The 27,025-nt window shown below is 41.8% G+C and overlaps 1 protein-coding gene across 1 annotated transcript in view; it reads right to left on the bottom strand.

The window, feature by feature from the left end:
• The window catches only part of LOC123747163 (uncharacterized), a 92,405-nt gene extending 90,730 nt beyond the window's left edge, over positions 1 to 1,675 (bottom strand). The window contains exon 1 of the mRNA XM_069313996.1: positions 292 to 1,675. Within this exon, the coding sequence (XP_069170097.1) occupies positions 292 to 1,675 (1,384 nt within the window). The remainder of the gene's footprint in view (positions 1 to 291) is intronic.
• Positions 1,676 to 27,025: the final 25,350 nt, after the last annotated feature.

The raw sequence follows: 27,025 nt of genomic DNA, 5'->3' as shown, positions 1-27,025 counted from the left end.
AGGTAAGCACACACACACAAGAACATAAAATAGGGAAGAAAATATGGACCAAACTGACTAATATGACTCGATATCTTCAATGATAACATCTTCAATGATAACATCTTCAGTGCCCTACAAGGTTACATTACATAAACTTGGAGGATTTATTCGACGAAAAAGATATCTATAAATCAGGAGAGGTAATAAATCGACTGAAACCAATCTACTTCTTTGGTAAAACTTGAGTTTTCATGATAACTGATAAGCGCTTCTGACGAGGAATAGTTTTCAGACTGTTGGCTCAGTAACAGATATAAGGTGGGTCTGTTGGATGGTGGATGGTGGGTCTGTTGGATGGTGGGTCTTGGTGGGTCTGTTGGATGGTGGGTCTTGGTGGGTCTGTTGGATGGTGGGTCTTGGTGGGTCTTGGTGGGTCTGTTGGATGGTGGGTCTTGGTGGATCTGTTGGATGGTGGGTCTTGGTGGGTCTTGGTGGATCTGTTGGATGGTGGGTCTTGGTGGGTCTTGGTGGGTCTGTTGGATGGTGGGTCTTGGTGGGTCTGTTGGATGGTGGGTCTTGGTGGGTCTTGGTGGGTCTGTTGGATGGTGGGTCTTGGTGGGTCTGTTGGATGGTGGGTCTTGGTGGATCTGTTGGATGGTGGGTCTTGGTGGGTCTTGGTGGGTCTGTTGGATGGTGGGTCTTGGTGGATCTGTTGGATGGTGGGTCTTGGTGGGTCTTGGTGGATCTGTTGGATGGTGGGTCTTGGTGGGTCTTGGTGGGTCTGTTGGATGGTGGGTCTTGGTGGGTCTGTTGGATGGTGGGTCTTGGTGGGTCTTGGTGGGTCTGTTGGATGGTGGGTCTGTTGGTTGGTGGGTCTTGGTGGGTCTGTTGGATGGTGGGTCTTGGTGGGTCTGTTGGATGGTGGGTCTTGGTGGGTCTGTTGGATGGTGGATGGTGGGTCTGTTGGATGGTGGGTCTTGGTGGATCTGTTGGATGGTGGGTCTTGGTGGGTCTGTTGGATGGTGGGTCTTGGTGGGTCTGTTGGATGGTGGGTCTTGGTGGGTCTGTTGGATGGTGGATGGTGGGTCTGTTGGATGGTGGGTCTTGGTGGATCTGTTGGATGGTGGGTCTTGGTGGGTCTGTTGGATGGTGGGTCTTGGTGGGTCTGTTGGATGGTGGGTCTTGGTGGGTCTGTTGGATGGTGGATGGTGGGTCTTGGTGGGTCTGTTGGATGGTGGGTCTTGGTGGATCTGTTGGATGGTGGGTCTTGGTGGATCTGTTGGATGGTGGGTCTTGGTGGGTCTGTTGGATGGTGGGTCTTGGTGGGTCTGTTGGATGGTGGGTCTTGGTGGATCTGTTGGATGGTGGGTCTTGGTGGATCTGTTGGATGATGGGTCTTGGTGGATCTGTTGGATGGTGGGTCTTGGTGGATCTGTTGGATGGTGGGTCTTGGTGGATCTGTTGGATGGTGGGTCTTGGTGGGTCTGTTGGATGGTGGGTCTTGGTGGATCTGTTGGATGGTGGGTCTTGGTGGATCTGTTGGATGGTGGGTCTTGGTGGATCTGTTGGATGATGGGTCTTGGTGGGTCTGTTGGAAGGTGGGTCTTGGTGGATCTGTTGGATGGTGGGTCTTAGTGGATCTGTTGGATGGTGGATCTTGGTGGATCTGTGGATGATATAAGGTGCTCGTCATAGCTGGGACTGTGACCAGTATCAGGTGACAAATCTAATTGCATTGTGACGAGTTACCTAGTAACGAAAATAACAGGTAATTTAATCAGTCGTTATCCACAATTCCTATAATAGATACTGACCTCAAAATTCTGGATATATATATATATATATATATATATATATATATATATATATATATATATATATATATATATGTCGTACCTAGTAGCCAGAACTCACTTCTCAGCCTACTATGCAAGGCCCGATTTGCCTAATAAGCCAAGTTTTCACGAATTAATGTTTTCTCGACTACCTAACCTACCCAACCTAACCAAACCTAACTTTTTCGGCTACCTAACCTAACCTAACCTATAAAGATAGGTTAGGTTAGGTTAGGTAGGGTTGGTTAGGTTTGGTCATATATCTACGTTAATTTTAACTCCAATAAAAAAAAATGATCTCATACATAATGAAATGGGTAGCTTTATCATTTCATAAGAAAAAAATTAGAGAAAATATATTAATTCAGGAAAACTTGGCTTATTAGGCAAATCGGGCCTTGCATAGTAGGCTGAGAAGTGAGTTCTGGCTACTAGGTACGACATATATATATATATATATATATATATATATATATATATATATATATATATATATATATATATATATATATTGTGACGATAATCTCCTTCAAGAGATTGAGCCTGCTCTTCCCTCCACCAATACGTCGCAACAAATATATAAAACTACTATGGAAGAAATGTCCAACAACGACAACAACATCTCCAAGGTTTGCCAGAGCGCAAAACGTATGCAGCCAGGAACACCTGCTCAGACTCAAACCGCCAAACTACCCGTCTTGCTGCCGGCTCCTCTGATTGGTCGCCGGTCGGGCTGCAACTGCACTCCACCCCCCCATACTACTTGATGTCTGGGGCCGCCACGACCTCAGTCCTCAGAATATTCCGTGCTTTCACAGTTAACACTTCTCCCTGCTAGACGTAAGCTTTAGCGTACGTATACTGAGAGAGGTGATAGCTTAAAGCCAATATTCCAGCACCTTTCATATACTTGTATATTGCACTTCTTGTTATTTTGTCTTAACGTAACTTTTCATTGTGTCATTTAATTATTCTTATTATTTTGATTGATTGATTTTATTATACGAATTTGTTTGTCCATTTTATTCATGTTTTATTTCTTTAACGTAATTAAAATTTCATTGTTAAAATTTACTTGTGTTTTGTGTGTCTTCTCCTTACCTTACCACAGACGAAGTTCCAGATTTTCTATTTTTTTTTTTAATACTATGTGACGAGGCCATACCCCTAGCTTTGAACAGCCGAACACCAACGCGTTACCGTCACAATATATATATATATATATATATATATATATATATATATATATATATATATATATATATATATATATATAATGACCGAAAAAGTAAGATTAATAATTCTAACACGAATTTTCTCACTATTTCTCATGTTTCCTTTTTCATGACGATGGTAATTGAAAAATCAATTCTCCAAAATTCATTAGTATTTCTAGTCTTGAGTAATCTTTATTTCTAGAGTAGATATAAAAATGAATTTTGGAGAATTAATTTTTCAATTACCATCGACAGTAAAAAGAAACAAAAGAAATATTAAGAAAATTCGTGTCAGAATTATTAAACTTACTTTTTCGGTCATGATATATATATATATATATATATATATATATATATATATATATATATATATATATATATATATATATATATATATATATATATAATATGTTAAACTCTGTAACCAGTTCATCAATGCTGTAAGTTACTTAGCTAATCTAATAGAGAGGCTCTGTTGCTAATCCCATTACGTGTCTGTGAGGAGTTTGCACCAATGCTCCCTGGATGTGTCTGGGGTGCATATTAAATGAACTAACTAGAACAGAGGAGGTCAAATATGTCAAAGGTCATACACATGACCTTTCCTACTTTACTAGTGAGCTATGAACACCTTTTTGTGTTGTTTTGTTATGAGTTAATCAATCAGGAGGTTGCCTAAGTGTTCCAATTTCCATTTTGGTTGCTTGCAAGGTTTGTTGTTGCAGAAATGCAGTTTAGTAACTGGTTCATTTGATTTGTTGAGTTCGTATGAGTTGAAATGCTTTCGTGTTTAATTAGAAAGCAAATGCATGCAATTCGATTGGTCGCAATGGCAGGTTGGTCGTTACAAGAAGTCTCTGAAGATGGGTACTCAGGTACTTCTGTTGTCATAACAGTATTCAGGTACTTCTGTTGTCATAACAGTACTCAGGTACTTCTGTTGTCATAACAGTACTCAGGTACTTCTGTTGTCATAACAGTACTCAGGTACTTCTGTTGTCATAACAGTATTCAGGTACTTTGTTGTCATAACAGTACTCAGGTACTTCTGTTGTCATAACAGTACTCAGGTACTTCTGTTGTCATAACAGTACTCAGGTACTTCTGTTGTCATAACAGTACTCAGGTACTTCTGTTGTCATAACAGTACTCAGGTACTTCTGTTGTCATAACAGTATTCAGGTACTTCTGTTGTCATAACAGTACTCAGGTACTTCTGTTGTCATAACAGTACTCAGGTACTTCTGTTGTCATAACAGTACTCAGGTACTTCTGTTGTCTGCGTCTTGAAACTCTGTTCACTCACACTCTGTTCACTTAAGTGCATGTGAAAGCACTTAAGATTCTATTGTCTGTTTACCCCATTGGGAAGCCACTTAAAGTTAACCTCACTTTTTTAAGCATTTTAAGTGAGATGCTTAAACTAACCTAACATTCTAAGACTTTTAAGTCTTAGACTGTGAACATTATCTAAGACTGCTAACATCAGTGTGGCTTGGCACTGGCACTTTGTCCTTATCTGTTCACACAATCGCCACACTGTTCTTCTGTTCACCTCGTTTACAAGCGGTTATACAGTGGCATTGTTCTTCTGTTCAACCCACTTACAAGCAGTTTCCCAGTGGCATTGTTCACCATCTTTTCTCACAATTGCAAGTAACTTACCCTCCTCCTCCGACTGTTGCATGCCGGCACTGTCCTTTGACTGGTGTCGTTACCTACGTTCTGCGCAGCTAACGAGGTGATGTGATGAATGGAAGTGTAAATAGGTCTCTCGCCTGGGCGAGGTTCTTGAAGCACTGCCTCAAAATTGCGAGTTATGACTTTGTTGGGGAAAATGAGGAAGTTTGTCCTGCTGTGTGAGCGTGTTTGTTGTGTGGGTGTGGGTGTGTGTGTGTGGGGGGGGGTGTGTGGTTGTGTGTGTGTTTGAGTGTGTGTGTGGGTGAGTGTGGTTGTGTGTATGAGTGTGTGCTTAGTTGTGTGTGGTGTGTTTGGTTTGTGTGTGGTGTGTTTGGTGTGTGTGTGTGTGTGTGTGTGTGAGTGTGTGGATCGTTCTATACCATATATATATATATATATATATATATATATATATATATATATATATATATATATATATATAATATTATAATGTTATAATGTTATGCCAATTAAATACCTAATTTATTATTTATTTTAGCTTTCCTTGTATATTTTTTAACATTTTTAGCTCTCCAAAATGTTGATCTTGACAGACTTTCTCATTCCTAATTATTCCTTGTGTAAATTTTTTGTTTTAAAAAGCTGATATTGGGTAAAAAGTTGACTACACTGAATAGCCGTGAGAGTTTAATATTAGAATATACACTTCTCCTCCCGGCTTGCTCTCAAGCACTTGGATTGGACGGTAGAGCGACGGTCTCGCTTCATGCAGGTCGGCGTTCAATCCCCGACCGTCCACAAGTGGTTGGGCACCATTCCTTTCCCCCCGTCCCATCCCAAATCCTTTTCCTGACCCCTTCCCAGTGCTATATAGTCGTAATGGTTTGATGCTTTCCCTTATAATACCCCTCAATCATAACTCAGATCAGCATTGATCATCTGAGCTAAGCCTAATTCAAATGATCCTGTATTAAGTTGTATTCCACCTGCAGCTGTTGTCCTGTTATTTGTCCTGATCACAGGATGTAATCTTTTCCTACTGTATGCGATGGTTATTCAACAGCTGCAAAAAAACTGCGGGCTCACCATAGCCCGTGCTACTTGGAACTTTGTGTTCCAGGTAGCGAATCTTGCACAACATTAACAGCTGTTTCAACACTAAAACAACAGTGAAATGTTGCAGAATTGTGTTGTTTGTACTGAAGTAAGTGTTGCGTGCTGGAGGGAAGGTTATCTTGAGTTGATTTCGGGGCTTTAGTGTCCCCGCGGCCCGGTCCTTGACCAGGCCTCCACCCCCAGGAAGCAGCCCGTGACAGCTGACTAACACCCAGGTACCTATTTTACTGCTAGGTAACAGGGGCATTCAGGGTGAAAGAAACTTTGCCCATTTGTTTCGGCCTCGTACGGGAATCGAACCCGCGCCACAGAATTACGAGTCCTGCGCGCTATCCACCAGGGGCCAGATTCACGAAAGAACTTACGCAAACACTTACGAACGTGTACATCTTTCCTCAATCTTTGACGGCTTTGGTTACATTTATTAAACAGTTTACAAGCATGAAAACTTGCCAATCAACTGTTGTTATTGTTATAAACAGCCTCCTGGTGCTTCGGAGCTCATTAACTGTTTAATAATTGTAAACATAGCCGCCAAAGATTGAGAAAAGATGTAAAGGTTCGTAAGTGCTTGCGTAAGTGCTTTCGTGAATCTGGCCCCAGGCTACGAGGCCCCCTACGAGGGAAAGCGATACATAAAATATTTTTATATGTTCGTGGCTTGAAAAAATACTGATTTTTCGATGTGTTTACTTTTATTATGTTTATTTTTATTCATGTTATTGAGTGTTTATTTTTGAGCAGCTGGTGACCTGTGTTGCTATAGCAACACACAAGCGGCAACACTGCCGTGTTTTGAAACCGCAACACCCGTTCAAAACCTCGAAATCTGGAGGTGAAATGCTTTAAATCAACACATTTGTGTAAGGTTGCGGATGAATCTTTCATTATAAAAGGCGTGACTCTATGCTATTTTAATCCGTTCTCGCACTTTCTTATAGTCAATATTGACTTATTAAATAAGTGCATATGTGACATACTAATTTACTGTGAATATTTTAGTTTCCCTTGAAAAGCTTCATAGAAAACACCGACCTTACCTAACCTTCTTAGTATGTTAAGATAAGCATCTTATTGCTTCGTAATTACAATTATTACTTAACCTATACCTATAATTGGTTAAGTAATAATTGTAATTATGAAGCAATAAGATGCTTATCTTAACATACTAAGAAGGTTAGGTAAGGTCGGTGTTTTCTATGAAGATTTTCAAGGTAAACTAACATATTCACAATAAATTAGTATGTCACATATGCACTTATTAAATAAGTCAATATTGACTTAAAGTGCGAGAATGGGTTGGCTATTTGGGGAACAATTAAGCGTAATTATGAGGTTTTATTTATTAATGTTAGTTTTTATTATTTATATATTATTGACTTATTGTTTTGAATCTATCGATTTGTTCTCTTATTAGTATAAATATTTTTAAATCAGTTTATGTCTTCAGTCTTCACACTTTTGTAGGTTTGTATTTGTTTCAGAGTAATTTAAAAGACCTAAATTGGTCTATCAAAATTTTCTTACAAAAATAAAAAAAAAATTTGTATCTGTGTCCTGATAAATATTCAATCAAATTATTTATTGAATATTTCGAATTGTTTCAAGCCTAAAAGTGTGTTTGCAGGCCCGAGGGAAGGGAGCTACCCTGGAAACACAAACCGAAACTGTCTCTATTTTCCGCTTGTTACAACTTGTAATAAAGTTGTTACATCTTGACTTAACGTGTTTATGACGTATTAGAACGTTGTTACAACTTGCTATATTGGTTGTTATAACTGGTTAGGTGGTGTTAAAACTTGTTCAAACGTTGTAGAAACGTCGTAGTTTCAGTGTGTGTTTGGCAGGTAAGGACCTCCTAACAATCATTGTCTCCTGGATATTCCTTGAAGGGGATAGAGGCTCCTAATTAACGAGGAGTAACGCCGTAAGTAACGAGGCTCGTTACTTACGCCAGCGTTACTTAGGTCTCGTTAGCGTGTTTATGACTCGTCTGACGTTGTTTGTGATTATATCTAATGTGTTTTGAATCTTACGGGAGGATAATTTGATTTGTAACTCTTCTCTGTGTTATAAAGTGATCAAGTGGTCTTTCAGGCATCAATCTTGAGGTGATTTCGGGGCTTAGCGTCCCCGCGGCCCGGTCCTCGACCAGGCCTTCTTTTTGTTACACATCCCCTTGTTTTGTCAAGACATCCCCAGGAAGCAGCCCGTAGCAGCTGTCTAACTCCCAGGTACCTATTTACTGCTAGGTAACAGGGGCATAGGGTGAAAGAAACTCTGCCCATTGTTTCTCGCCGGCGCCTGGGATCGAACCCACGACCACAGGATCACAAGTCCAGCGTGCTGTCCGCTTGGCCGACCGGCTCCCTATTTAAGGTTGCAAAAGAATTGCAATCTGGGGTACTACGGCACCCAAAAGCAGTACTTGTAGTACTCTATGCAACAAGTGACTTTTAAATGATCGAATTCTTGTTCCATTTAGCAGATGGGATCGTTGCAAGTGATCGAAGTATGTTGATGTTGCTTCTTATTAGTTTTGCAACAATCTTTTTTTTTTTTTTTTGAGATATATACAAGAGTTGTTACATTCTTGTAGAGCCACTAGTACGCGTAGCGTTTCGGGCAAGTCCTTAATCCTATGGTCCCTGGAATACGATCCCCTGCCGCGAAGAATCGTTTTTTCATCCAAGTACACATTTTACTGTTGCGTTAAACAGAGGCTACAGTTAAGGAATTGCGTCCAGTAAATCCTCCCCGGCCAGGATACGAACCCATGACATAGCGCTCGCGGAACGCCAGGCGAGTGTCTTACCACTACACCACGGAGACTGCTAAACTCTGCATTCCCACTTAGTATGTGCCCTAGAGTAAGTGTTGGTTATCTTGAGGTTATCTTCAGATGATTTCGGGGCTTTGTGTCCCCGCGGCCCGGTCCTCGACCAGGCCTCCACCCTCAGGAAGCAGCCCGTGACAGCTGACTAACACCCAGGTACCTATTTTACTGCTAGGTAACAGGGGGGAGGGAAAGCGATACATAAAATATTTTTATATGTTCGTGGCTTGAAAAATTACTGATTTTTAATCATTTGTGGCAAATCCGATTTGATATATGAACAAGCTTGAAATTTTAATGCTGAAGCATTGCATTAATGCTGCAACATCTATTGTCTGAGATAACGTGGGTTGCAATGCTGCAGTTCTTGGATCAGTAAGTCTGATAACGTGTTATCAATTATATTCTTTAAAGGTATACATAGTTTTTTTAATGGAAAACCAAATGTTTGTGTTAGCATTTCAAATTGTTTGATATTGAAGTTTTGATAATGTTTGATATTGAAGTTTGATAATGAAATTTTGAAATTGAAGGCTTTTGAATGAGAGGCTGGAAAATGGGCTTTTAATATAGGATATTGATTTATATTTAAAAAAATCTATTGCTTTTTTGATTTTGTCTTTCAAAAAATAAAAAAAAATCTCAAAGTTGTTTTTGAGCTTTTGTTTATCTTTATTGTTTGTTTTGTTTATCTTTATTGACAATGAGAAAGTCTTTGTTGACTTTCATTGTCTTGCTTCAGGGAAACAATTTCTCGCGTGTTTCTCAGGGAAACAATTTCTCATGTGTAGAGAGGAATTACTCCTTTATCATCGGTGTTATCTCGCGTATAAACACACAAACACACAAACCCAGAACATCGTCCCTACATTTCCTGTTTAATAACATTGAAGTAAAATAGTTTTGAAACTTTTCTTTTGTACTAATTAAAACTGTTAATTTTGAAGTTAATTGTGGCATCAAAAGCATCAAATATATATATATATATATATATATATATATATATATATATATATATATATATATATATATATATATATATATATATGTAAGTAAGTATATATATATATATATAAGAGAGAGTGTGGAATGATTTACATTATTTCAAGATATCTTAAAAACCTCGCTGCGTTATCTTTCGAAAATTCTATAAACCATTGCCAAACTAGATAGCTAATTCCCATATCTTTCTCGTTGTGCTTCTTCCTTCTTTTCCTTCTTTCACTTCCTTCTCTCTCTCCTCCTGTTCCTTCTACTCTCCCTCTCACTGCCCCCTCCACCTACTAGCCACCTCTTAACAAACCCTTTGCTTTCTCTAAGCCCAAACGCTACCACCTTTTTAACCAGTAAATTGAACTGGCATTCTATTAATAATACACCACAAATGCCTTTCAAACGCACCACCAAACTAACATTATGATAAGTATTGCATTCATGATACTTGAATCATGATTCATGACGCAAGCTCATGACGCAAGGCCATGACGCAAGGCCATGACGCAAAGGCCATGACGCAAGGGCCATGACGCAAGGCCATGACGCAAAGGCCATGACGCAAGGGCCATGACGCAAGGGCCATGACGCAAGGCCATGACGCAAGGCCATGACGCAAGGCCATGACGCAAGGCCATGACGCAAGGCCATGAGGCAAGGCCATGACGCAAGGCCATGACGCAAGGCCATGACGCAAGGCCATGACGCAAGGCCATGACGCAAGGCCATGACGCAAAGGCCATGACGCAAGGCCATGACGCAAGGCCATGACGCAAGGCCATGACGCAAAGGCCATGAGAAACAGATCAAAAGGCGACCTCCAAAATGCTTAAGGACCATGATATATGAATCAGAAGAAATGGACCACGGAACCGGGCCATAACGAGTCATGAACCACGATGACGACTACGGGCCATGAGGCATGGACCATGAGTCCAGGGCCATGACACGAAGGGCATGAAATATGGACCACAAGACAAAATCGCGAGAAAGAGTAATAAGACAAGAGCTCTGAGACTGGATTTTCATTGGTGCACGACCCCCAGAGGTCGTCCTCTTCTCTGGGAGCTATACACGACTCGGTGCGTCGTCCTTAAGGACCTATACACGACCCTTAAAGGTCGTCCTCTCCTCCGGGATCTATACACGACTTCAGAGGTCGTCCTGCACTTCTCAGGGACCTATACACGACCCTTAAAGGTCGTCCTCTCCTCCGGGATCTATACACGACTTCAGAGGTCGTCCTGCACTTCTCAGGGACCTATACACGACCCTTAAAGGTCGTCCTCTCCTCCGGGATCTATACACGACTTCAGAGGTCGTCCTCCACTTCTCAGGGACCTATACACGACCCTTAAAGGTCGTCCTCTCCTCCAGAAGCTATACACGACTCCGGAGGTCGTCCTCCACTTCTCAGGGACCTATACACGACCCTTAAAGGTCGTCCTCTCCTCCAGAAGCTATACACGACTCCAGAAACCGTCCTCCACTTCTCAGGGACCTATACACGACCCTTAAAGTCGTCCTCTACTCCTCCATGAGCTAAACACGACCTCAGAGGTCGTTATCCACCCGTGTGGGAGAGCTGCAACACGAATTATTGCACGAAGAGACGCGATGTGTTTCACACAGCCCTCTAAAGGCTGAAAATTTCAGTGCCCGAGCAAGCGGATGGCGTTTTTATATAAAAGTTTGTAGCGTGTTTGAAAATGATTTAGCCGAGATGTGGGATAATGCCGCTGGTGAACGGGATAAAACAAGGTTGTTTTTAATGTATTACGTTTGGTTATACAGTAGTTTGAAATTACTCCTCGGTGTATTTTGAAGTGGGGATTTGCACAGTTTGTATGATGATTCAACACGCACGCACTCACACGCACACACATGCACACACACACTCACACACACACAGTCTAGGCGGAGGCAGACTCCATACACAGATTCCATTGAAGATGTGATAGAGCATAATAGGCTTAGGAATCGGTCCACCAGTTGATTGACAGTTGAAAGGCGGGACCAAAGAGCCAGAGCTCAACCCCCGCAAGCACAACTAGGTGACTACATGCACGCGCGTGCATCTAAACTACACAAACGCACACACACAAACAAGGATATCAACTCTACTGCAGATGGCATTCAAGCAGACAGCATTCAAGCAGACAGCATTCAAGCAAACAGCATTCAAGCAGACAGCATTCAAGCAGACAGCATTATGCAAATAAAAGCAACAGTCTCTTGTTTCTCTTGCTTTGTTGCACGCCACAAAGCAAGAGAATCGACAAACAATGACAAACAAGTCTTCAAAGAGCAACAAAAAGCCCAACCACCTCCTGAGGGATAACGACATATTTAGTGGAATAAAAGAAAACTTTTCCCCGGTGAACAGCGCCACAAAAATGGCAATTTATATCCAGAGACTTAGAGCGAGACGCGCTGTAATGATTGTTATATTTGCTGAAGCATTTTGGCATGACAGGATGGTCTCAAATTTGTTCTGTTTTTGGGCGAGGGGAATGTGGGCGGGTGTGGGTGTGTGTGTGTGTGGGTGGGTGGGTGTGTGTGTGTGTGGGTGGGTGGGTGTGTGTGTGTGGGTGGGTGTGTGGGTGTGTGGGTGTGTGTGTGTGTGGGTGTGGGTGGGTGGGTGGTAGTGTGTGGGTGTGAGAGGGTGGGTGGGTGGTAGTGTGTGGGTGTGTGTGTGTGTGTTCACCTAATTGTGCTTGCGGGGGTTGAGCTTTGGCTCTTTGGTCCCGCCTCTCAACTGTCAATCAACTGGTGTACAGATTCCTGAGCCTATTGGGCTCTATCATATCAACACTTGAAACTGTGTATGGAGTCAGCCTCCACCACATCACTGCCTAATGCATTCCATTTACTAACTACTCTGACACTGAAAAAGTTCCTTCTAACGTCTCTGTGGCTCATGTGGGTATTCAGTTTCCACCTGTGTCTCCTTGTTCGCGTCCCACCAGTGTTGAATAGTTTATCCTTGTTTACCCGGTCGATTCCTCTGAGGATTTTGTAGGTTGTGATCATGTCTCCCCTTACTCTTCTGTTTTCCAGTGTCTTAAGGTGCATTTCCCGAGGGGAAGTGTGTGTGTGTGTGTGTGTACTCACGTAGTTGTGCTTGCGGGGGTTGAGCTCTGGCTCTATGGTCCCGCCTAATACAATCACCACTAAATAAGACCAGGTCGTGTTAATATAACTAGAGAGATAAAATAATGATACGTATAAGATACAATGTAATTTGATCACATCCGTTACATTATCACTGTAAAATTATCAACGAATAATCCTACAATGTAGCAAGTACATTCTACGATGTGGCCGGAACCTCATGACTATGAATCCCGAGCGGTCTCCACTCAGCCATCAGGACCCCCTGACAAGGGACCCCTCTGAGAGGTGAGTAGAGTCACGTTCTTGAGTCATAACTCCAGAACGCAGGAAGAAAAGAACGCCATAAACAAGGAACAGAGCAATAAAATGCTTGAGAAAGGAGCAGAGACACTGGCGTCTTGGGAACACAGCGTTGCTCCTGCACTGGAAGACGAAGGCGATTGGGCAACATTTTGCGACAAACGTACACAATCTACCGCCAATAACTATCCAGAAACCCAGGAAGTAGATTCACGAAGCAGTTACGCAAGCACTTACGAACCTGGGGCCAGATTCACGAAGCAGTTACGCAAGCACTTACGAACGTGTACATCTTTCCTCAATCATTGACAGCTTAGGTTACATTTATTAAACAGTTTACAAGCATGAAAACTTGCCAATCAACTGTTGTTATTGTTATGAACAGCCTCCTGGTGCTTCGGAGCTCATTAACTGTTTAATAATTGTAAACAAAGCCGCCAAAGATTGAGAAGAGATGGACAGGTTCGTAAGTAACTGCTTCGTGAATCTGTCTCCAGGGGCCAGATTCACGAAGCAGTTACGCAAGTACTTACGAACGTGTACTTCTTTCCTCAATCATTGACAGCTTTGGTTACATTTATTAAAGAGTTTACAAGCATGAAAACTTGCCAATCAACTGTTGTTATTGTTATAAACAGCCTCCTGGTGCTTCGGAGCTCATTAACTGTTTAATAATTGTAAACAAAGCCGCCAAAGATTGAGAAGAGATGGACAGGTTTGTAAGTGCTTGCGTAACTGCTTCGTGAATCTGTCTCCAGGAGTCTAAGCTATCTAAGAAAACGGACAACGAAAAAGACATGAAAATCAGAAGAATAACATTGATAAACGAATCAGAAAGTACTCGCCGTACTTCACTCTAGAATGTTGTTGTTGTTTAAGATTCGCTACCTGGAAAAATAAGTTCCAAGTAGCACGGGCTATGGCGAGCCCGTAGTGGACTTTATTTTTCACTCCTGAAGACCGACTCCAGCAGCTGGGAGTCGTCCACTGACCTCAGTGACTATAAAACAATCATTTTGACTATTTGTAAATGGCATGAAGCTTAAGCCTTAATGATAGGGAGCTCTGCCCCCCCTCGCACTCTCAATCAGGTACTGTATCTACAGTGCTTGAGCTGTACTCTATGGTGCTGTATTCATAGTACTTCAGCTCTACTACAATGGTTATGTATTCTGTGTGTACTCACCTAGTTGTAATCACCTAGTTGTGTTTGCGGGGGGTTGAGCTCTGGCTCTTTGGTCCCGCCTCTCAACTGTCAATTAACTGGTGTACAGGTTCATGAGCCTATTGGGCTCTATCATATCTACATTTGAAACTGTGTATGGAGTCGGCCTCCACCACATCACTGCCTAATGCATTCCAAGGAGTGTGTGTGTGTGTGTGTGTGTGTGTGTGTGTGTGTGTGTGTGTGTGTGTGTGTGTGTGTGTGTGTGTGTCAAAATGTTGACAGAATTAACATTTTTAATCATATGTTAATGTTAAGACCCTGGAGGCATGTTGGTGATGGTGATAGTGATGGTGATATCAGTGATAGTGATAATGATAACACTATACAACCCCCCCTGATAGTATAGATGCCACAATTTCACAAGAGCCAGCTGTGAGTGGCGCTTGCAGGTGGCTCCTTGCCTACACCAGCTGGTAATCTTGTAAACAGAGCGTAAATTTAATTAATTTAAATACAAAACAAGTCATTTAAACTTGTAAATTATATTCAAATAGTCCCCCATTAACTTGAGCATTTTATCGGTTATATTTGCCAGTCAAACTGTGTACTGGAGTTAATGTTTGAGAGTAAGGGAGTTCTGGGGGATTTCTGGAATATTTTCTGGGGGATTTCATGGGGGATTTCCTGGGAATTTCTGGGAGATTTCTTGGGGATTTCATGGGGAATTTCTGTGGGATTTCCTGGGGAATTTCTGGGGGATTTCATGGGAATTTATGGGGGATTTCCTGGGGAATTTCTCCGCGTCCTCTCACATTCCAAGGGTAAAAAGAGGCAGGGTGAATGGGAAAGTGAGGGTGATAAAGGGCTTCGTAATGGGCAAAAGGATAAATAGTGGGTTTGCAGAATGAACGGATGAGAAGAAAAATGCGATAAGGATTAAGAAAATGAGGGGTTAAATTTGAGTGCATTAGGTAAACTAAGTAGTAAGATTAGAACTAAGATTAGTTGAGAGGGGCCTAGTTAGTAGATGGAGGCCTAGTTAGTAGATGGGGGGGCCTAGTTAGTAGATGGGGGGGCCTAGTTAGTAGATGGGGGGCCTAGTTAGTAGATGGGGGGCCTAGTTAGTAGATGGGGGGGGCCTAGTTAGTAGATGGGGGGGCCTAGTTAGTAGATGGGGGGGGCCTAGTTAGTAGATGGGGGGCCTAGTTAGTAGATGGGGGGCCTAGTTAGTAGATGGGGGGGCCTAGTTAGTAGATGGGGGGCCTAGTTAGTAGATGAGGGGCCTAGTTAGTAGATGGGGGGCCTAGTTAGTAGATGGGGGGCCTAGTTAGTAGATGGGGGTCCTAGTTAGTAGATGGGGGGGCCTAGTTAGTAGATGGGGGCCTATGCAAGGCTCATTATATCAGCATACACACATCATACGAGATATACTCAACAAAGATACCACTCGAAAGGGTATACTTAATAGGCAATACAGAGCATACAACATATATGACACCAAATATTTAACATATTCCCCCATTAATATCCCCATTAGGTATCAGAGGATAATGGGGCAAGGAGGCTAATCACTTCAACTAATTCCCTGACCCGGAAGTAAGACTTAGAGAGGCTTCAGGCGCGACTGATTGGTGAATCTGATTGGTGATTGGTGAATCTGATTGGTGATTGGTGAATCTGATTGGTGATTGGTGAATCTGATTGGTGATTGGTGAATCTGATGTGACGGTTCACTGGGGGCTTCATCCCTGTGCTTCTGACCTGAGGGGCCTGACAGCTGAGTGGACAGCGCTCGGGATTCGTAGTCCTGAGGTTCCGAGTTCGATCCCCAGTGGAGGTGGAAACAAATGGGCAGAGTTTCTTTCAACCTGATGGGACTGTTCACCTAGCAGTAAATAGGTACCTGGGAGTTAGACAGCTGCTACGGGCTGCTTCCTGGGGGGTGGAGGCCTGGTCGAGGACCGGACCGCGGGGACGCTAAGCCCCGAAATCATCTCAAGATAACCTCAAGATAACCTCCACTAGCCAAGATAGACCCAATATGTTCCGAAAAACCTCGCTATATCAAGCAACGCTTCCCATATTATCACTCCTGCTATCGTCCCCGAGTACGAAATCATTCGTGTGTTAACGAGCCATTAGCGAGAACGAGGTCATTAGAGAGGACGTGAACGTTAGGGGAAGAACGTGCACGTAACTCGATCGTAAAAATTACGTTGCTAACCGTCGTTAATACACGCTTCGTGATCCCAGAGCCGCGTGCTTCTCGAAGCAACTGATGACGCAATGCTTCACGAAACTGCGTGTCTAAATTCGTGATGTATACATCACGAATTTAGATGTATACATCACGTGGCCGTGATGTATACATCACGAATACGGCCACGACAGCTTTTATATACCATAAAAACGTTCATAAAATAACAGGTAAACACAAAAGATATCACCAGGATAACAGACACTTAAAAAAGATATCAACATGATAACAGACACAAAAGATATCACCAGGATAAGACACGTACAAAAGATATCACCAGGATAACAGACACGTACAAAAGATATCAACAGGATAACATGTACAAAAGATATCAACAGGATAGCAGACACGTGCAAAAGATATCAACAGTATCGACACATACAAAAGATATCAACAAAACAACAGACATGTACAAAAATATCAACAGGATAGCAGACACGTGCAAAAGATATCAACAGGATAACATGTACAAAAGATATCAACAGGATAACAGACACGTACAAAATACATCAACAGGACAACAGACACATACAAAATACATCAACAGGACAACAGACACATACAAAATACAATAGGACAACAGCTTGCCACTGTATAATTATCCGGAGTGAAGGTGTTCCTTGTAGCGCTATCCAGTGTAGCGGACTTTCATGTATTATTAAATGTAATACAATTCTTCAGTGTCGTTCTGTTTCATGAAATACTCAGTGTTGTATTATACATTAGTGAGCTGTATTTTGTAGAACTCTCAAATCGGGAATTGTTTGATGTATTTGAGTTTAGTGGAGAAATAGGAGTATAATTTCTAATTATAGCTTCTACGCTATACTGCGTAGAAGCTGTATATATACAACCCGTTCTCGCAAATTTAATAAGTCAATATTGACTTATTAAATATGTGCATAGGTGACATACTTAACATAATAGTTTCCCTTGAAAAGCTTCATAGAAAACACCGACCTTACCTAACCTACTTAGTATGTTAAGATAAGCATCTTATTGCTTCGTAATTACAATTATTACCTAACCTATACCTATAATAGGTTAAGTAACAATTGTAATTACGAAGCTATAAGATGCTTATTTTAACATACTAAGTAGGTTAGGTAAGGTCGGTGTTTTCTATGAAGCTTTTCAAGGGAAACTATTATGTTTAGTATGTCACCTATGCACGCAACTAATAAGTCAATATTGACTTATTAAATTTGCGAGAACGGGTTGATATATACCATAATTATACTGCGTATACGCAGGGATATACGCAGTATAATTATGGAGTATGCGTAGCAGTTGTGTCGACGGCGTAGTTAGCTTGTTAGATATGACTGGAGTTCCGGAAGTAATTACCAGAATGGAATGGTAATTGAAGATATTTCTGGTTTCAGTGTTTCTACCTCCTGTTCCACAGTCGGGGAATCTTTCCACTTCCTTTCCCTTCTCTTTTCTACCTTCTTCCTTTCATTCTCGACTCTTTTCCTTACCTTGTCCACCCCTCTTCTATCCCTTTTCCACCCTCTTCTGTCCCTTTTCCACCCTCTTCTATCCCTCTTCCTTACCTATTCCACTCTCTTCCTTACCATTTCCACCCCTCTTCCGTCCCTTTTCCACCCCTCTTCCATCCCTTTTCCACCCCTCTTCCGTCCCTTTTCCACCCTCTTCCATTCCTTTTCCACCCTCTTCCATCCCTTTTCCACCCTGTTCCGTCCCTTTTCCACCCTCTTCCGTCCCTTTTCCACCCTCTTCCGTCCCTTTTCCACCCTCTTCCATCCCTTTTCCACCCTCTTCCGTCCCTTTTCTACCCTCTTCCTTACCTTTTCCACCCTCTTCCATCCCTTTTCCACCCCTCTTCCGTCCCTTTTCCACCCCTCTTCCTTACCTTTTCCACCCCTCTTCCTTACCTTTTCCACCCTCTCCTGTCCCTTTTCCACCCTCTCCTGTCCCTTTTCCACCCTCTCCTGTCCCTTTTCCACTCCTCTTCCTTCCCTTTTCCACTCCTCTTCCCTACCTTTTCCACCCTCTTCCATCCCTTTTCCACCCCTCTTCCGTCCCTTTTCCACTCCTCTTCCTTACCTTTTCCACCCTCTTTCTTCCCTTTTCCACCCTCTTCTATCCCTTTTCCACCCTCTTCTATCCCTTTTCCACCCTCTTCCATCCCTTTTCCACCCTCTTCCATCCCTTTTCCACCCTCTTCCTTACCTTTTCCACCCTCTTCCTTACCTTTTCCACCCTCTTCTATCCCTTTTCCACCCTCTTCCTTCCCTTTTCCACCCTCTTCTATCCCTTTTCCACCCTCTTCCTTACCTTTTCCACCCTCTTCCTTACGTTTTCCACCCTCTTCCTTACCTTTTCCACCCTCTTCCTTCCCTTTTCCACCCCTCTTCCGTCCCTTCTCCACTCTCTTCCTTCCCTTTTCCACCCCTCTTCCGTCCCTTTTCCACCCTCTTCCGTCCCTTTTCCACCCTCTCCCTTCCTTTTCTCCACTCTCTTCCTTCCCTTTTCCACCCCTCTTCCGTCCCTTTTCCACCCTCTTCCGTCCCTTTCCCACCTTTTCCTTCGAGTGGGGTGTCTGACTGGCTATTTAGATAGCCAGGTAATCTGTACAGCTAAGTGGCTGAGGTTATTTGAGTGAACTGTTAACCAAGACTAATCTGGATGGCCATTGGGCCAAGCTAAGTGGCTGGTTAGATAATTACCGAAGACGTAGGAAGTGGTCCTGCTTAGTTAAACAAGCCAACAAGGCCCCTTTGTTTGCTCAGGGGAGCAATAGAAATTTATATATACATTATGTATATAAAAACCAAAGAAAACGCTTCACATCTTGACGAATAAATATTCGACTTTTTTGCAAATATTTCAAGAGTTTTAAACTTTGGAATGTGTATACATTTTTGTATTTAATTTATATATTTTTTTTATCAATATAGCAACCGAATAAGGATTTGGACCATTCAAATTCAAATGTTTATTTAGGTAAAGTACATACATACAGATTTTGATGAATTTATAGATAGAGCTGGTACATACAATGCCTAAAGCCACTAAATTCAATGAAAATTGTATTTTGAAAATATATAGAGTTGTATTCAACATGGCTCTTTAGTGTAGGAAAAAAAGGTGTATGTGTGAAGCATTCAAATGACACACCTTTTGTTCAGAGCAGCTGCCATGTCCCTTGTCACTAGGCCTTTTATCCACAAGACTGGCCTCCAGGCAATCGTCAAGAAAGGGCCTTTTTTTTTGCGAGTGGAAATATTCTCTTTTTACTTTTCACGTGACGCTTTTATTATAACAAAAGGCATAATTACGAGGCTCTTAAGAGAGTTTTCTCGACGGGTTTCCCCCCTTGAGTGACGGAGATGAACCGGAGGGGCATGGCTCTTTTCCCAGAACTTCTTAGTGTGTGTAATTCTTAGTGTCACCTCTTGCTGTCAAGAAATAATTCTTAAAACACACAAAACCGAAAAATAATTCTTTAAACACACAAAACCTATTCACGAAGATTTCAAAATTTTGAAGAATTATCCACTGATGAAGAATATTGTGAGGTTATAAAGCTACTTTAATGGAGTTTATTAAAAATATGTTTTTTGGGGCTGTGGGGGTAGTGAGGGGGGGGGGTTATGGGGAGTGCACAGGTGACAATGCCTCATTAATGGCTTTGGGAGACTTGCTTCTTATCAAGGCTTCCAGGTCCGCAAGACGGCTTTAGAGGATGACATAAGCCACCTGATGTCTTGGAAGATGGTAAGTTGGTGTTTATTATTAAGGGGGGACTTTATTAGATTTTGGGCATTTTTAGTTTGATTTTTCTCGTCTGTCTGTCTCTCTCTCTCTCTCTCTCTCTCTCTCTCTCTCTCTCTCTCTCTCTCTCTCTCTCTCTCTCTCTCTCTCTCTCTCTCTCTCTCTCTCCATAAATCAACAGCATTGCTTCCAAACCAGTATTTATCATTATAAGTCCATTCTGTATTAAGGTCATGCAAACTGAACTGCATAATCTAATCGAGGCTTATCATGTGCAAGATCAAACTGCATAATGCATAATTCCAGATGAATCTCTGGTGAGATAGAGTATCGAACCCGCAGACTTGAGACAAAATTCGGACTCACATTCAAGACTGAGTCACAATTCTTTTTCCGCATTCACCTGTTTGAAATTGACTTGAAAATTTGATGTCATTAAATTTGTATAGCACGAGCGGCTGTGAATAAAAGTATGAATCCCTTTTTAATCTATATTTTTAGTGACGTAAAATAAATGGATTTGTAGGCGATGAGTCACAATAACGTGGCTGAAGTATGTTGACCAGACCACACACTAGAAATTGAAGGGACGACGACGTTTCGGTCCGTCCTGGACCATTCTCAAGTCGATTGAGAAATCTAAATGGATTTGTGTTTATTCAAGTAATTTTTTAACTTCATATGTTCTATTTTTGAAGCAAATATCATAACAGAAGATTTTCCTAAAATAATCCAAGGTCACTTTTTTGTTTTTCTGGCGATAATTGTTTTTTGCCTCCATCTTCCTTACAGCAGAATATATATATATATATATATATATATATATATATATATATATATATATATATATATATATATATATATATATATATATTATATTATTCCTCGAGAATAAAGTCTAAAGATCCTTCAAGGATTCGAACCTAGATTGCCTGGGGGTTAGCCCAGTGCTCTGACCACTCCTGACGACGTAAGTTCGAATCCGTGATGGGTCATTAGGATTTACTGTTTAAACACCTGAAGCTTAAGTTCGTGATCTATCGAGTCATCCATTTAGAAGTTGGGTGATAGCAGGGCATCAGGAGTGGAAATAGAGCAGAACGATTGCTAAACGAGTTACAGCCCCGCTCCTGTGCCAGGTAAGTCCACTCCGGGATCACCATAGCCCGTGCTACTTGCAACATTTTGTTCCCAGTAGCTGAATCTTAAACAACAACACATTGCTAAATGGCGGAGAAAGCTTTCACGATTCAGTTGTTCCATGGGGAGAGTGTGGCCTAGTTAATGATGTTTGATGAGTTCCTTTCTTGCCCCAGCAAGTCCCCAGTAGAGTTACTCTATGACTCTAGAGTTACTCTCTGTTACTCTACCATTGAGATCCACCAGGTGGTGGTTCCTTATATGGTTCATTCCCAGGGTTTAATCAAGCCATTGCATTGTTGACTTGAGAGATCTTATTCTACATCTGCAGAAAAAATAAATACCTGTGCAACATTGCTAATTTATATTTTTTTTATTTGAATTATAGAGGCTTGGCATTTAATAACCACTCTTAAGATATTTTTTTTCCTCCTTTGTGCATAAGAACCAATAGAATGTTTTTTTTTCTGAACCTTTCTTAACTCGTGGATTCAAGTTGATATTAGTTCAAATTGCGTTCTTAAGACTCCTTATTTCATAGCTTTTTGGTATTGCTTGCAACATTCTTAGAGGAGGTTCTTAGATTAGATTGCTCTTATCTTCTTATATTCTTAGAATCATTCTTAGATTGCTCAGTGCCACAGCAATTAAAGTCTTTTCAGATTTTTTCTTGTACCTTTCTGCCATTTTAAGAGCTAAGGGACTTGAGAATGGAAAAAAAGTAATTTTTTAGAGGCCAAGAAAAAGAAAGAGAGGCCATAGTAGGTTGACCAGACCACACACTAGAAGTTGAAGGGACGACGACGTTTCGGTCCGTCCTGAACCATTCTCAAGTCGATTGTCTGACCATAGTAATTTATTTGCATCCTCCACTGCTTCTAATCCTTACGTTATGTTCCATATTTCTTAAGTAATCACTTTTGCTTGTCCTATTTCACTTTTTCACCAAAAATTTCCAATTTCACAAAAAATTCAAATTTCACAAATTTCCAATTTCATAAAATTAATTTCACAAAAAATTCCAATTTCACAAATTTCCAATTTCATAAAATTAATTTCACAAAAAATTCCAATTTCACAAATTTCCAATTTCATAAAATTAATTTCACAAAAAATTCCAATTTTTATCAGATATCATCAGATCTTATATAATTCTTGTATATGTATATTTATACATATGTAACAGTTATAGCAAACATGTGCGCACCAGAGTGAATAATCCACTAATCTTTTATGAATAATTAACATAGATTACCAAAATTTTATTTGATTTAAAAGCAGTTTATGCGTTGCTGTAATTTAATGTGATTCCAGTACCCGAAAAACACATTAAATTTTTTTTCCACTATTTTTCCAACAATGAGTTAAGGAAATCATGCAGATCAAATTTCGTCGGAACATATTTGGCTCGAATTAAATGTGGTTGAGTTAGTGGGACAAGGAACTAATTTGTCCTGACGGCTGAGTGGGCAGCGCTTGGGATTCGTAGTCCTAAGGTTCCGGGTTCGATCCCCGGCGGAGGTGGAAACAAATGGATATAGTTTCTTTCGTCCTGATACCCCTAGGTACCTGGGAGTTAGACAGCTGCTACGGGCTGCTTCCTAGGGGGGGGGGGTGAAACAAAAAGGAGGCCTGGTCGAGGACCGGACCGCGGGGACGCTAAACTCTCAAGATAACCTCATGAAGGCACTTAGGTAAACCAATGTTGTGCTTTTTGTAATAATATCGGTTTACCAAAGTGTAAACAAATAGCTTTATATATTAATGTAAAAAAAATTTACAATTGTATCGTTATCTAGGCTAATAAACACGTGATTCTGTATAAACAAATTTCCTAGATTAATCCTAACTAGGCAGTTGAAAGGGAAAGATAACTATTAAGGGGAAAGCGCCAAGCCATTACGACTTTATAGCACTGGGAAGGGAAGGGAACTATCAGGGGGAAAGCACCAAGCCATCACGACTATATAGCACTGGGAAGGGAGTCAAGATAAGGATTTGGGATGGAACGGAAGGGAAAAGAAACGATGCCCAACAAACTTGGATGATCGGGGGATTGAACGCCGACCTGCATGCATGTTTTCTGATAGTTTTTTTTTTTTTTGCCCTTTTCCGAGTTCGTTCAGAAAGTTTACACACGAGAGGAGAAAATAGAGCTCCTTACACCCCGTGTTGCAACTTGTCACATGTAAACTATTGCGCCTTGAATCAAAAGAAAAAAAAAATTCCCTCGTTTCCCGGAAAATTTGCAAAAAAAGTTTACAAAAAAAGGTTTCAGCAGATGAATGAAATTTTTGACGAGAGAGAAACTTGAGGTAGACCAAGTTAAGAAGCCTGGGAGTGGAGTTTTAGCCTGGGAGTGGAGTTTTAGCCTGGGAGTGGAGTTTTAGCCTGGGAGTGGAGGTTTAGTCTGGAGTGGAGTGTTAGCCTGGGAGTGGAGTGTTAGCCTGGGAGTGGAGTGTTAGCCTGGGAGTGGAGTGTTAGCCTGGGAGTGGAGTGTTAGCCTGGGAGTGGAGTGTTAGCCTGGGAGTGGAGTGTTAGCCTGGGAGTGGAGTGTTAGCCTGGGAGTGGAGTGTTAGCCTGGGAGTGGAGTGTTAGCCTGGGAGTGGAGTGTTAGCCTGGGAGTGGAGTGTTAGCCTGGGAGTGGAGTTTTAGCCTGGGAGTGGAGTTTTAGCCTGGGAGTGGAGTTTTAGCCTGGGAGTGGAGTTTTAGCCTGGGAGTGAAGTTTTAGCCTGGGAGTGGAGTTTTAGCCTGGGAGTGGAGTTTTAGCTTGGGAGTGGAGTTTAACCTGGGAGTGGAGTTTAACCTGGGAGTGGAGTTTAACCTGGGAGTGGAGTTTAACCTGGGAGTGGAGTTTAACCTGGGAGTGGAGTTTAACCTGGGAGTGGAGTTTAACCTGGGAGTGGAGTTTAACCTGGGAGTGGAGTTTAACCTGGGAGTGGAGTTTAACCTGGGAGTGGAGTTTAACCTGGGAGTGGAGTTTAACCTGGGAGTGGAGTTTAACCTGGGAGTGGAGTTTAACCTGGGAGTGGAGTTTAACCTGGGAGTGGAGTTTAACCTGGGAGTGGAGTTTAACCTGGGAGTGGAGTTTAACCTGGGAGTGGAGTTTAACCTGGGAGTGGAGTTTAACCTGGGAGTGGAGTTTAACCTGGGAGTGGAGTTTAACCTGGGAGTGGAGTTTAACCTGGGAGTGGAGTTTAACCTGGGAGTGGAGTTTAACCTGGGAGTGGAGTTTAACCTGGGAGTGGAGTTTAACCTGGGAGTGGAGTTTAACCTGGGAGTGGAGTTTAACCTGGGAGTGGAGTTTAACCTGGGAGTGGAGTTTAACCTGGGAGTGGAGTTTAACCTGGGAGTGGAGTTTAACCTGGGAGTGGAGTTTAACCTGGGAGTGGAGTTTAACCTGGGAGTGGAGTTTAACCTGGGAGTGGAGTTTAACCTGGGAGTGGAGTTTAACCTGGGAGTGGAGTTTAACCTGGGAGTGGAGTTTAACCTGGGAGTGGAGTTTAACCTGGGAGTGGAGTTTAACCTGGGAGTGGAGTTTAACCTGGGAGTGGAGTTTAACCTGGGAGTGGAGTTTAACCTGGGAGTGGAGTTTAACCTGGGAGTGGAGTTTAACCTGGGAGTGGAGTTTAACCTGGGAGTGGAGTTTAACCTGGGAGTGGAGTTTTAGCATGGGAGAGGAGCTTCCTGAACCGACATCATCTCCTATATAATCAATGTATGACGCTTTGTTGCCTCCTATAAGATATTTTCTCTTTTTGTATCTTATATATGCAGTAATTTTTCTATATATGTGGAAGCAACCATTGTGCTTCTGATATATGTATTTAAGAGTGTTCCTGGGTGTCAAGGGTTCGAATCCTGGTCGGGTCCTTTAGCGTTCTTTAGATATATATATTGCCAAATTGGGACTCGATTTTGGTCTCTAGGGAGGCGATATTAGCCTACGTCTCATAGTTAATAATCGTTTAATTGAGTCTAGGGCAGCCAGTCGGCATCGTTTATAGGGATGGCGAGATGCTGACGTCTCTCAGCCGGAGATGAGATGAGGTTGCTAGGCAACCAAAGCGAAGAGATGGATTTTAGGGAGGGAACTATCGGGGGAAAAGCATCAAGCCATTACGACTATATAGCACTGTCGCACTGAGAAGGTGTCAGGATAAGGATATATATTATATATATATATATATATAATATATATATATATATATATATATATATATATATATATATATATATATATATATATATCTTGATATAATCTGACCCATTACCAAGGACACAAGGCTGGCTTAGAGTTTATGTAAAGCGATCCATGATATTAAGCCGAGTGGAATATACTCTTGAGAGGAATATAGCTCTATTATACCCTCCTGGTATTTAAATTGTATGTATATATACGCTTCAGAGGAACATATTGACTTTGGATTGAAAACTGCAGTCGTATGACGAACCCGCATTTGGGAAGGTTAAACTAATTGGTTTCACGTCAGAACAGCCATAGAATGCACTCTTCAATGTGGTCTATTTTAAGCTTAAATAGGTCTTGTTGGTCATGGCATAAGAGATTAATAGGTTCTCTTCTACACTGAGATTTGCCTCTTGTGGAGATCCAGAAAGAATTAAAACCGGTAATTCCCCCCCTAAGTTTGCCCCAATCACTTTGGCTGGACGGTATAGAGCGACGGTCTGGCTTGATGCAGGTCGGCGTTCAATCCCCGACTGTCCACAAGTGGTTGGGGCACCATTCCTTTCCCTCCGTCCCATCCCAAATCCTTATCATGACCCTCTGTCCTGTGCTATATAGCCGTAATGGCTTGGTGCTTTCTCCTGACGGTCAGGGACAAAGGTGTATTTGCTAGTTGGGCTTCAAGCTAGTGTGATAGAGTAAATAGTCCTCCCTTGTTTAATAGGAGGCAATTCCAGCAACACGCTAGTTAAATGGGCCATATCAATGCACATTTTTGTGTAAATTTCTCTGAACTAATGAGAGACTATTAAACGTAAACTCTCTAAAAAATGGTTATTATAACCACTTTACAGTACAAAGTGTATTCTGTTTGCAGCTTGTTGCATTAAGAAGATATTCTAAGTTGCAATTGCAACTTAGAATATCTGTTTAACAAGGGAGGTCTATTTACTCCAGGCGAGGAGTCACAATAACGTGGCTGAAGAATGTTGACCAGACCACACACTAGAAGGTGAAGGGACCACGATGACGTTTCGGTCCGTCCTGGACCATTCTCAAGTCGATCGACTTGAGAATATATTTTTGAGAAAATATGAAATATTTTCGCATATTGTCGATACTGTGTATAACCAAAGCATATCCGACCTCTCAAATATATCGCAAAGAGATATGGGAGGAACTCGTATGTCCCTTGAGGAATTGGAAGTGGCAAAGGGGGTAGAATACCACTTGCTAAGGTACCTCCAAAGAGGAGGTACCACTTTGCAATAGACAGTACGTCGAGAAAATGATTTGGTTTTGTAACTAGAGGTGTTATGAAAGCGAAGATCAACAGAGAACATAAATTTTCTGCTGAGCAGGATTAAATCCTGTCGAGCAGGATTAAATCCTGTCGAGTAGGATTTAACCTCGTGGGTGAAAGGGTAATCTGCTTAAGAGAAAATGTCACCAGCAGGAGGAAGAAGGTCAACAGGAGAAGATAGGATAACCAA

This window comes from Procambarus clarkii, chromosome 77 (genome assembly GCF_040958095.1).
Source record: "Procambarus clarkii isolate CNS0578487 chromosome 77, FALCON_Pclarkii_2.0, whole genome shotgun sequence".
Taxonomy (NCBI): domain Eukaryota; kingdom Metazoa; phylum Arthropoda; class Malacostraca; order Decapoda; family Cambaridae; genus Procambarus; species Procambarus clarkii.
The sequence above is the reverse complement of the archived record's forward strand: the minus strand, read 5'-3'. Positions and strand labels throughout refer to the sequence as shown.